The following is a 12,627-nucleotide window of genomic DNA, read 5'->3' on the forward strand; positions in this document are numbered from 1 at the left end:
CATCTGTGAGGTTTCATCTGGGGAAGCAGAATAGCGCTCCTCCCCTCCCATTCCCTAATCCTCCCCCCCCCCCCCCCCCCCCCCCCCGCCACTACCACCACTCCTCCTGCCGGATCACCGGGAGGGAGGCTACGGTGAGTTGACTAGTTGTCTTTCAACTGTCACAAGCATAACAGGGGAGAGGGAAACAACAAGACCGACTGACAGTGACATGGATGAGGCACACCCCTCTCCAATGCCAGCCGCTAGGCTAAGATGAGGGCTGACTGTTTCACAGAATACATTTTCTCTCCTAGGCCCCCAGTGGAGCGTGGAGCGTGGAGCGGCTGTCCAGCTCACTAGGAGGGAGGTGGCTGATGGAAGAGCTGGGGAAGAGATTTTCTTTTAGGTCCACCGTCAGCTCCCACTCCCTCCCTTTTCTCTGCTTTAATACAGTCAATGAACCAGAAGAGAAGAGTGAGTTTGAGGAGGGGAAAAGAGAGGCGAGGAGAAACAATAATAATAAAACGGAGAAAGGAGATAAATCGAGACCCGAAAGGGGGAGGAGTGAGTAGAGGAAGGCAGAGGGGAAAAGAAAACAGAAGAGGGAGGTAGGCAAGAAAAGAAGGAGGGGAAACAGGGGAATATAGGGAAAGAAAAGAGAGAGGAGGGGAGGGAAAAGAAGAGAAGAGGAGGGGAGAGAAGAGGAGGGGAGGGAAGAAAAGGAGAGGGGAGGAGCCCCCTGGCCGCCAGCAGTCAGCCAGCCCCGCACGCCCAAGCCTTAGACTCAGAGCATCGGGAGTTTGAGCCCAAGCAACGCTTGGGGGCTGAGCTGGGAGGGGGCGGTGCTGGTCCCCGGGAGAAGGCGAAGGGGAGGCAAAGCACGCGGGCCAGCTGAGTTGGTCAACGGGCCGGAGTGTCGGTCCTGTTGGACTCGGCCTCGAGGAGGAGAGCTAGGTCTCTGCCCTTTTCCCCAGGGCATCCCCGGGGATCGCACCCCCACCCTAAGCCTCATTCAGTGTTCTTCCCCCGCACGACCTCCTAGCGCCAGGAGAGGGAGGCAGCGTCGCGGGGAGGGGGTTCGGGGCAGACTATGAGGCGCCCACCATGGTGCGATGCGACCGCGGGCTTCAGATGCTGCTGACCACGGCTGGAGCCTTCGCCGCCTTCTCCCTCATGGCCATCGCCATAGGCACCGACTACTGGCTCTACTCCAGCGCGCACATCTGCAACGGGACCAACCTGACTATGGACGAAGGCGGCCCGCCCCGCCAAGGAGCCCGAGGCGACCTCACGCACTCCGGCCTGTGGCGGGTCTGCTGCATCGAAGGTATGTCCCGCCCCGCCCCCCCTACAGCCCCCTCCCGGGGACAGGGGTGGGGAGGCAGAGGGGCCACGAGGAGGAGAGGAGGGGAAGCAGCTGCCCCTTGAGCCTTAGGGAGGGAGGGAGGAAAGAAGGGGTTGGATGGAGCGGCACACAAAGAGGATGGTGCCCCCAAGTAAGCCAAGTCTCTTCGTTGTCCAGATGTGGACCCACCTCTGCTCTTCCAGGTGGACCAAACCTCCCTATTCTCTATCCACCCCCTCCCTCCTCGATGCGTCCCAGCTACCCTTCTTCTTAATCCCCCCTCCCATATCCCGACACCCCCCCAACACACACACCATCCAGAGGGCTCCCGACCTGGCCAAGTCGGGTGGTTCCGAGCGAAGGGGTCGGGGTGAAGGCGAGAAGGGGTGGGGTGCAAGGAAGAAGAAGAGAGAGAGGAAAAAGGGGAGGGGAGGAGGAAAAAAGAAAGGGAAGGAGAAGAGAAGGAGGGAGGGGGATAGGGGAAGGGGAGAAGGTTGCTTGGCAACCAGTGTCTGTGCAACTGCTATGGGAACGGGCAATCGTCGGGAGGGGCGGATGGGGACGAGGACGGGGGGCTGGGGAGGCTGGGGAGGCTTGGGGCCTCCGGTCATTCTCTGCTCCAGCCGCTCCCTAGGGCGGGCTCCCGCGCTCCAGGGTGCAGCCAGGAGGGCGGCTAAAGAGCTGTGGTGGCAGAAGCACAAGCAGGGGCGACTCTGGTCTCTTCGGGGGCTTGACGGGGTGCGGACCAGTCCTAGCCACAGAGCCGCAAGTCTGCTGGAGTCCTTCGCCACTTCTCAGGGGAGGGTGGGGGCCCTGGAGGCCGGAGTGTGGGAGGCACCGCCAGAACCCAGAGCCAGGAAGCGAGCGCTCCCGCCCCTTAGCCTCGTGGCCGGACCCAGGAATACTGGGTGACGGTGACGGTGACGGTGGCGGTGGCGGTGGCTGTGGCCACGTCTCCTCCCGCCGGTGGTATCAGAGAGCAGGCCGTGCCAAGCTGGCCGAATCAGAGAGAGTGGCCGTGTCCCTAAACCCTGGAAAGCACAAATAGGAGTGTGTGTGTTCAGTCCTCTGCTTGGGACAGGGATTCTCCAGAAGTCAAAACGAATGGCCATCTATCTCCCCGAGGCTGAGACTGAGGCTGGGGTTCAGGTGGCAAACAGGTGAATAAAGTGGGAGAGGGTGAGGTAGGTGAGGAAGAATTCCGGGGTCTCTCGCCTGGTCTCTCCAATGTGTTAGCTGGCCTTCACTACCACGCAGTCTCTGGACCAACTCAGCTGCAGCAACTTGAAAGAAACAGGTGGCTGTTTCCAAACAGCATAGGATGGGGACATCCTAGGAAAACAGAGAGAGTGAAGCCCGCTCCCTCCACGCAGGACTGTGGCTTCATCGTCCCAGCTAGAAAGGTTTTAAATATCACCAGAGAGAATTGTGACACTTTCTCTAGTCTGTTTCAGAATCCACGTGATTACTTAGGAAGTTCTTCTCTCTACCTAACCTGAAATTCTCCCTGCAATTTAAGCAAGCCAATTTTAGAATTGTGGGTTGATGAAAAGGTGAGGAAAACAGAAAAAGGAATCTCATTGGAGAGGCAACTGTGTGACCTTGGACCAGTCATTCATTCATTCATTCATTCATTCATTCATTCATTCATTCATTCATTCATTCATTTATTCTCTCTCTCTCTCTCTCCTCCCTCCCTTCCTCTCTCTCTCTCTCCCTCTTTGTGTCTTTGTGTGTGTTTCTCTGTCCTTGTCTCTATGTCTCTGCTTGTGTTTCTATGTCTCTATTTCTGTCTCTCTGTCCCTTCCTCTCCAGCTCTTTCTGTCTCACTCTCTCTGTGTACATCTCTCTCTCTCTCTCTCTCTCTCTCTCTCTCTCTCTCTCTATCTCTCTCTCTCTCTCTCTCTCTCCAGTGAGGGAATTAGACCACAGGAACTCTGAAAGGTCCTGTTCAACTTTCAGTCTAGGGATCTATTATCAGACAATCTAGTCTGGAAAATCCAATAAAGAGGAGACTGACTACAAAGTTACTTCTGTTTTCAACAAACATTTATTAAAGCAGCCTAGTCCAATGGCAAGAATACTACATTTATTGGCCAGAGGCCCTGACTTTGAATATCAGGCTCTGACCTTGGGTAAGTAACAACTTCTCTGAGCCTCAGTTTCCTCCTCTGCACAATCAGGAAGTTGGATTAGATGACTTCTAAGGTTCTTCCCAACTCTTCAATCTCTCATGAACCTACACAACAGAAGTGTTCAAGGCACTAAAGTAGATACTGTTTTTCCTCTTTAACGATGAGCTAGAGCTGTCAGTTCCAGCTTCTGAATTCTTTGACTGAAATTATTTTCTCATCTCTAATCCTGTCATCTCCTACTCTTCTCCACCTACTTCTTTTTCTGTTCCTCCACCCTCCCTTTCTCCCTTCCCCCACACCTTACGTATTAAGAATGCACTTGGTAACTTGCAGCTTAATGCCAGGGCTAAATAGAGTCTTCAGGTAATACTAAGTGTGAAATCGATAGTCCCTCAAAGACTTGGATAAACAACAAAGCATGTAGGATCAGGAGTTTCTCCCCCTCCTTCCTCTCTTTTGAAAAATACCCTTCCTTTTATGAAATTGCTCAGCTCTTGAACACCTACTCTTCTAATCCAGAAAAGACACCCACGTCACTACCTACCACGAGCACCTGAGATCTAAACATATGAAATATCCCCATTATCCTCATACTTTTAAAATACCTTCATGGCAAAAACAAATTCCTAAAGTTGTACTCTCTTTACCATAAACAGGAGGTTACATAGGATCTCAGATATAGGACTGGAAGGGACCTTAGAGATAATCTAAATCAATCCCCTCATCATACAGATGAGGAAACTGAGGCCCTGAGAGATTAAGTGATTAAGAGAGATTAGGCCCTTCACAAAACAGAGAGAGAGAGAGAGAGAGAGAGATTAGGCCCAAGGTCAGTAGGAGTCAGAATTCAAATTCAGGTCATAGTTTGACCATAAGTCATAGGCAGCTGGACAGCTAGGTGGCACAATGAATAGAACATTGGACTTACCAGGAAGACTCATTTTCATAAGTTCAAATCTGACCTCAGACTCTGGCTAACTGTGTGACCCTGGGCAAGTCACTTAACCCTGTTTACCTTAGCTTCTCATCTGTAAAATGAGCTGGAGAAGGAATTGTCAAACCACTCCAGTATCTTTGCCAAGAAAACCCCAAAAGTGGGTCCCAAAGAGTCAGACATGATTGAAACACTACCATCACCGCTGCCGCCACCACTACCACCACAACAACAACATAGTCAACTGGGTGCCATGGTAGATAGAGTGCTGGACCTGGAGACAAAGAAGACCTGAGTTCAGGTCTAACCTCAGACATTTACTAGCTGTGTGACCCTGGGGAAGTCACTTCACCTCTTTTGGCCTCTGTTTTCCTCATCCCCCCCCAAAAAAACAACACCCGGGGCAGCTAGGTGGCGCAGTGGATAAAGCATCAGCCCTGGATTCAGGAGTACCTGAGTTCAAATCCAGCCTCAGACACTTGACACTTACTAGCTGTGTGACCCTGGGCAAATCACTTAACCCCCACTGCCCTGCAAAAAAAACAAAAACAAAAACAAAAAACAACACCCTCACAGAATTGTTATGAGGACCAAATGAGATAATATTTGTAAAATGCTTAGCACCATGCCTGCTAAATAGTAGTCATGACCTAACTACTTATTCCATTCCAAGTCCTGTACTAGAAGGTTTGGTTCTCTTTTCACTGTATCATGTACATTGAGCAGTGACATACAGTTGAGCCCTGATGTATGATTCCCACTGCTGATAAGAAAATGGTTGGTTCTTTAGATAGGCTAGATCCACAGGTATTCGTATGGCAATACCCCAGTTTCATAGCTCACCTTCTGGTTAGGGAAAGGAAGGGAATAAGCATTTATGAAATACTCCCATGTGCCAGGCACTGTGCCAAGCACTTTACAAATATCATTTCATTTGGGAGTATAACTTGGATTGTCTTTACAATAGCAAGGATTGTGGGGGAAGGGAGACCCACAAAAAATTGAAACTGGAAATTACTTCCATGGTCTGGAAGGAAGCCCAATTAGCCCTTCCAGAATGTCCAGAATGTCATGGCTCATGCCTTTATTCATTCCTCCTCATGAATAGATACATCCTAGTATTTCCAGGCAATTTTTGGAGTTTTTGATGCTTGATGTTCATTGGTCCAAGCTCTAAGTTGAGGTTAGCAGGATGACAAAACAAGCATGTAAAATGAGAATAATGAATTGCCTTTCTGGGCCTTAGCCCAGCTAAACGGACTACATTGTGTCTCTTCCACAGAGCCGCATGTCTTAGGTCCCAAGAGCCAGACTCTGGGAGAAGGAAAACATTTAGAAATCTGAATGTCCATGCAGGTCATCCATCTTGGAAAGCTCATTTTAGAATGGCTCGTTTTCCCTGTGGTGGCTTGAGCTGATCATTTCTGTTACTTTCTAACAGCAAGATCACCCTTATCTCATAAAGACACATCTAAGAAGTAGATGTGCCCACAGCCTAGAAGAGGCTTCGGCCTGCCTGTAATGTTGATGGTGCCATGAATAAAAACATAAATCATCATACTGGGGGAAGGAGAAAGAGAAGAGAAGGTAGGCCCACCTGGGCTTTTTCTCTTATTTAACATGGTTTGCGGTAACCTATTTCAAAGATGATGGCTCTAAGGCATTATATTCAAACCAATTCTGATTGTTATCATTAAAAAGGCACATTTCTGAGTCAGAATTATTGTATGAGACAGCAGATGAAATACCTAACCCTCTTACAGCGGGCTTCTTAAGGATTTTCAGGCAGCTTACCAATAGTAGCCTCCATTCCTGGGTTATTTTCCACCAGTCGATCCAGCCACTCTCAAAGAAAGTCTGCCATTAAATATATTTAAGGCTCTGGGCAATCTGTCAGGGTTATATTTCAGAGTAATTACAATGAACAGCACCACTAAGGAATGGACTCAGATCAAAGGTGGTTTGTGGGGTGGGGGAAGAGAGAATCACATCCTTCACGATAACTTTCCCAACAGTCTCTAGCCTTCCATTAATTGATGGGCCTCATTTCTTCCCTTGGGCTTAGGTGAGGATGAGTGCTAAGCTTTGAGGGTATAAAATTTCCTTCTGATGGACAGGCCACATAGCCCAGAGAGATGCTTGGGTTTTTCCCAGTATCATAGACATACTCAAACCCTGTCAGCTAAGATTCCCTGAATTGTCTTTGTACTATACCCAACCCCACCTCAGATTGGCCTATTTCTCCAGGAACTATGCCTCATATTGTTTGACATGACACCTAGCACAATGATGAGCAGTTAAACCACCACCATTATCAAGAATTTATTGAGGGCAGCTAGGTGGCGCAGTGGATAGAGCACCGGCCCTGGAGTCAGGAGTACCTGAGTTCAAATCCGGCCTCAGACACTTAACACGTACTAGCTGTGTGACCCTGGGCAAGTCACTTAACCCCAATTGCCTCACTTAAAAAAAAAAAGAATTTATTGAGCACCTACTATGTGCCAGGCACTGTTCTAGGTACTGGGGAAATAAGTACAAAGAAATAAATAATCTCTATTTACAATGAGCTTACATGCTAATAGAGGAAATAACAAGTACATACAAAAATATGTACTGGATACATAAAAATGAATAAATAGAAATATATACAAAGTAGCTAAATACAAGATTGTTTAGGAAAGAAGACACCAGCAGTTGAGGGGATCCGGAAAGGTTTCATGCAGAAAAAGTTGCATCTTAAAAGAAGAGAGGAACTCTGTAAGGTAGAGGTAGAGAAGAGTGCATTCTGGGAAAAGTGGGACAGCCAGTGCAACGGGATTGGGTGTTGTGTGCAAGGAATAGAGAGAAGGCTACCTTGCTTAGATGGTGGGACAAAGAATAAGGTCCAATGAGACTGGAAAGATATGTCGTGAGTAGATTATGAAGGGCTTTAAAATCTAAATGGAGGAGTTTATATTGATCCCAAGGGCAATAGAAAGTCACCAGATTTGATTGAATATCCTGCCTGACATAGTCAGCTCTGTGTTTAAGAAAAACTACATTCGCAGCAGTGTATCCCATTAAGTGGAATCAGGAGAGACTTGAATCTGAGAGACCAACTATCAGGCGGTTGCAATAATCTAGGTGAGAAGTGATTAGGGTCTGAATTAAGATGGCAGCCATGGGAGAGAGAAGGGATCAGATGGGAGAGGATGGTGTTGGGACAGAAATAACAAGATTTGTCAACTGTTTAGATAATCAGAGTAAGGGAGAATGAAGAAAGAGATGTTTAATACATATTTAAGTGATTATTATGATCAAAAGCCACAACATTTAGTGCATAGGATGCCACACAAGGAAAAGACCTTGGGGATCATTTAAGCCCAGTCACACAATTTTATGGAGAAGACCCTAAGTCTTGTACATATTTCAATACTTCAGGTACCCATAATCTAAGTAGTGCTAAAGTCTCTCTAACCACACAAATTATAACACTTTCATGCTTTGGTAGATGGTCTTCATGAGTTATGCCCTCAAAATTCACCTTGCACCCAACCCTCGGTGTTGAGCATCTGAATTTATCTATGCTGGTGCTTGGATAATAGATATACAATCCATCACTGGAAGAAAAGCTTGAGCCTTTTCCAGCTTGGGTCATTGGCTCTTAACGTAGCACCCAGTGCACAGTAGATACATGAAAGAGATCCAGATGTTTGAATATAGGCTCTGCTACTTATGGACAGCTAGGTGGTATAATGGATAGAGCATATAGGGACTTAATACAGCATAGCCTCTCAGAACCCAAGATCCCCATATCAAGCTTTAGTGAAGTGCAGTACCCAGAACAAACATTTAGGATCATAAAATCATAGATTTAGGATTAAAAGGAATCTTAAATGTCACCTAGCCTAACCCTTTCATTTAACAGTTCAGGAAACTGAAACCTGAAGAGGTAAATTGACTTGCTGAAGGTCACACTAGAAGTAAGTGTGGACTTCAAATACAATATTCTTTCCACTGTACTATGCAGTGTCTCCAGATAATAAATGTTTGGATTTAATTAATTTAATTGGATTTGCATAAAGCATGAAAAAAGAAAACTGAAATGATTGGGGGGGGACTGAAAAAGTGGCAGATTTTGTTTTTGTTCAGTCATGTCCAACTCTTTGTGACCCCCTTAAGGGTTTTCTTGGTAAAGATACTGAAATGTTTGCCATTTCCTTCTCCAGTTCACTTTACAGATGAGGAAACTGAGGCAAACAGGGTTAAGTGACTTGCCCAGGGTTATACAAGCTAGTAAGTGTCTGAGGCCAAATTTGAACTCATGAAGATGAGTCTTCCTGACTGCAGGATCATCACCCTCTCCACTGACCAAATGTAAGCATGAAGCAAAGCCAGGAAAAAGAGGGGGACTCCACTCTCAGTGTCATCTGAAACCCACAAAGAAAACAGTAGGTCAAAAGTAAGTACATAAGAGAAAAAAATGTACTACCATGATTGGCCAATAATGAATTCACAAGCCTTCCCACTTCCTTTAGGCCAGGTGCTAGCAATGCAGGTTCAGCAACAGTCTCAGCCCTGGATCCTCCAAACTAAGGCAATAACCAACTGTTTAGTTCTAGAGAAATGTTTGTCTGTAAGGGGGCTGCCTCTGTTCTTCTGTCAATATCAGTCATTTAATAGCGAGCATTTATATAGTATTTTAAGGTCTGCAAAGTGCTATACATATGTCATCTCCTTTGATCATTGTTTATAAACATCAGGACAACCCTGGCAAACAATAAGCATCTAGCAATATAAAAAGATTGAAAGAGAAGGTGAGGATGATGTTCTGCCAACTCGTACATCAAATAAAGTCAATGCATATTTACAAAATGCTACTGACTCTGAGCCAGTGGTATGCTGGATAGAAAGAAAAAAAAAATCATGGAATCTCTGAGTGGGAAGAAAGCATTTAGTACAACCTCAGTTGGATACAGATCTCTCCTTTACAACATCTCTGATGGAGAGGACAATCTGGACCTTAATGTTGGGGTTAATTGATTTCCTAAGTTAATGTTAAGCGGTCAATCAAGCCAAAATGCACCACTTGGTTTCTGATTGAATACCTCCAATGATGGGGATCTCACTTTCCAAATGTTAGAAAGTTCTTCCCTATAGTGTATTGAAATCTTTGTCCCTGAAGCCTTTATCCATTTATGGTCCTACTTCTGCTATTAGATAAATCTAATCTTATTTCTATATTTAAGCACTTCATATACTTGTGATCGCCACAATCGTGTACTACTTTTAAATTTTCTCCTTCTTCAGGCAGAACACCACCAATTCCCTCAACTATTTTTCCATATAGCATGATTTCTAGGACCTTGGGTCACTCTTTCATGCAGAAAAGTAGTAGGATATCTATGCTTAGGAGAGCTTGCTCCTGGATGGGACAGACTGAAATCACTGTTCTCTGTGCTATTGGGGTAGGGAGGAGGGCTGTAGCCCAGCAACAAAGGGAAGGGAAGTCCTCTTCCTATTTTTCTAATATGTTCTCTAACTTGCTCTTAAAATGTAGCATGGAGAAATGAATAAAATATTCCAGCTGTTCTCTGAGCATTTTACAATAAACTAAGACATCACCTGTGTCATTTTAGATGCTACACTTCTGTCAACAGTCTAATTTTGTCTTGGTCCAGCCTGGGTGAATGCCCAAACACAGAGTCAGCTTTGGAAAAGGGACACCATGTTGGAGGCTTCTGAAAAACTGTGGAGAAAAGTGAATCTCTCTTTAAAGCAAACCTTTTGCACAACTTTCTTTGGATTGAGGTTTTAGTCAAGGACAAGGGATGCTTTAGAAATATGAGAAACATAAGGCAACTGGAACCAGAAGTGAAGAGGAGAAAGTCAAGCAAGTCAGAGTTTTCTCCTCTGTACAATTAGGGAGTTGCACAAGTTGGTCTTTTGTTGTTCATTTATTTTGCCTCTTCATGAACCCATTTGGGGTTTTCCTGGCACAGATACTGGAAGGGCTTGCCATTTCCTTCTCCAGTTCACTTTACAGATGAGGAAACTGAGGCAAACAGGGTGAAGGGACTTGATGAGGATCACATATCTGGTAAGTATCTGAGGCCATATTTGAATTCAGGAAGATGAGTCATCTTCACTCTAGACCCTGCACTCTATCATAGTTACCACCTAGTTACTCAATCTTTAAGGTTCAGTGATTAAGATCCTTTCAGCAAGTTCTTAATCCTGTTTTAAAAAGTTATATTACTAGGCTCATCATACCTTCTTCAGTACACTATAGTAAGATGAGTATTGGACTTAGAGTCAGAGAACCTAGGTTCAAATCCTGACTGCCTGTAACTGTACTACCTGAGAGGCATAATAGATAGAATACTAGCCATAAAGTTGAGAAAACCTGGGTTCAAATCCCACCTTGGATGCCTCCTTGGACAGAGGATTGTGGTATAATATACTTAGCTTCTCTGAGCCTCAATTTCCTCATCTGTGAAATGGAAACATTTTGTTGGACCTCTTTGATACTGAGTTTTCTAATCTATAAAATGAGGATAATAATATCTTTGGTACCTACTGCAAAGGAAGTTTTGAGGGTCAAATGAACTAATGTACATAAAGAGCTTTACAAACTTTAAAAAGTCATTTAGGGGCAGCTAGGTGGCACAGTGGATAGAGCACTGGCCCTGGAGTCAGTAGTACCTGAATTCAAATCCGGCTTCAGACACTTAGCACTTACTAGCTGTGTGACCCTGGGCAAGTCACTTAACCCCAATTGCCTCACTAAAAAAAAAATTGTAATTTTTTAAAAGTCATTTAAATATCATCTGAGAGGTAGCCTGGTCTTAGCTATCAGAAGGTTGGCCATGGAGTCAGGAAGGTGTGTGGGCTCAAGACCTGCCTCTGATACAGTCTAGCTGTATGACTGTAGGCAAGATTCTTAACCTCTCAGTGCCCCACCCCCAGAAAGAAGAGGGGAGAATGGAAAGAAGGAAGAAAGGAGAGGAGAGGAGAGGAGAGGAGAGGAGAGGAGAGGAGAGGAGAGGAGAAAGGAAGAAAGGAAGGAAATGACCTCAAGTAACTCCCTTGGAAAAGAGGGTGTGGTGTTTTTTTTCAGCTCTCACTGAAAAGAGCTCTCACCCCCCCCTAAGGATAGCTCTGATGCTAATTCCCTGCCACCTTTCTTCTGGGAAAAGAGAACTGGGTTCAAATCTTCACTCAGTCATTTCTTGGATGCGTAATCTTGAACAAATTACTTAGCCTCTCCGGGCTTCAGTTTCCTCATGTGTAAAATGGGAATGTTATGCCGACTCCCTTTCAAGCACCTTCCAGCTGATGGGTTCTAAAGCCCCCTCTAAGTTCTAAATCTAAGCCTGTGACCCTCCCTTTGAGTTGCTGCCTTGAGTTATTATTGCTCCAACCAAACATTAGTTAGTAGAGAAGTCTTATTCAGAAAGAACTGAATTTAGGATTAATAAAAAAGAAGAAGAAAAATTAATAATGGGATTTAGAAAAAGAAGGGATCTTAGAAATCATGTAAGGTCCAGCCTCCTAATTTTATGGGTGAGGAAAATGAGGCCTCCCAAAAGTGATGATGACTTGTATGTCCAGATCTAGGGGTGTTCCTTCCACTACCCAAATTGCCTTTTTTCTCTTTTTCTTTCGTTATTTCTTCCCTTCTTTTTCTTTTCTTTTTTGTTTTTATGAAAGTAAAATATTCAGGGACCAAAGTCTGGCAACTCCACAAATACATCACATCTTTTGTTTGACTTAAGCATCATTTGAATCAAACACCCCTGATTGCACTGATTTCCATCTTACCCCCCTATAATATGCCTTTGTCCTCTATATCTACCCAAATTCTACCTATCTTCCAAAGTCCAGCTCAAACTTCCAAACCATCCCCACTCCCCTCTTTCTACCCCTGAAGTCTACTGTGTATATTACTAGACCCATGTCATCTAATTCAGACATTTATACAGGGTGTCCCAGAGTCTTGGTGCAATTTTTTTGTTTGTTTTTGTTTTTGTTTTTGTTTTTGCAGGGCAATGGGGGTTAAGTGACTTGCCCAGGGTCACACAGCTAGTAAGTGTCAAGTGTCTGAGGCCGAGTTTGAACTCAGGAACTCCTGAATCCAGGGCCGGTGCTTTATCCACTGCGCCACCTAGCCGCCCCTTGGTGCAATTTTTAAACTCTTAAAGGTTCAAACTGCACTCAGACATCCTGTATATTTATTCAGACTGTTCTGT

At 45.4% G+C, this 12,627-nt stretch overlaps 1 protein-coding gene across 1 annotated transcript in view; it reads left to right on the forward strand.

Moving 5' to 3' along the window:
* The first annotated feature begins 714 nt into the window (after nucleotides 1-714).
* CACNG4 (calcium voltage-gated channel auxiliary subunit gamma 4) overlaps nucleotides 715-12,627 on the forward strand; it is a 121,844-nt gene continuing 109,931 nt past the window's right edge. Inside the window, exon 1 of the mRNA XM_044004600.1 lies at nucleotides 715-1,309. Coding sequence (XP_043860535.1) covers nucleotides 1,087-1,309 — 223 coding nt within the window. The 5' untranslated portion in view covers nucleotides 715-1,086. The remainder of the gene's footprint in view (nucleotides 1,310-12,627) is intronic.

This window comes from Dromiciops gliroides, chromosome 4 (assembly GCF_019393635.1).
Source record: "Dromiciops gliroides isolate mDroGli1 chromosome 4, mDroGli1.pri, whole genome shotgun sequence".
NCBI classification, from domain to species: domain Eukaryota; kingdom Metazoa; phylum Chordata; class Mammalia; order Microbiotheria; family Microbiotheriidae; genus Dromiciops; species Dromiciops gliroides.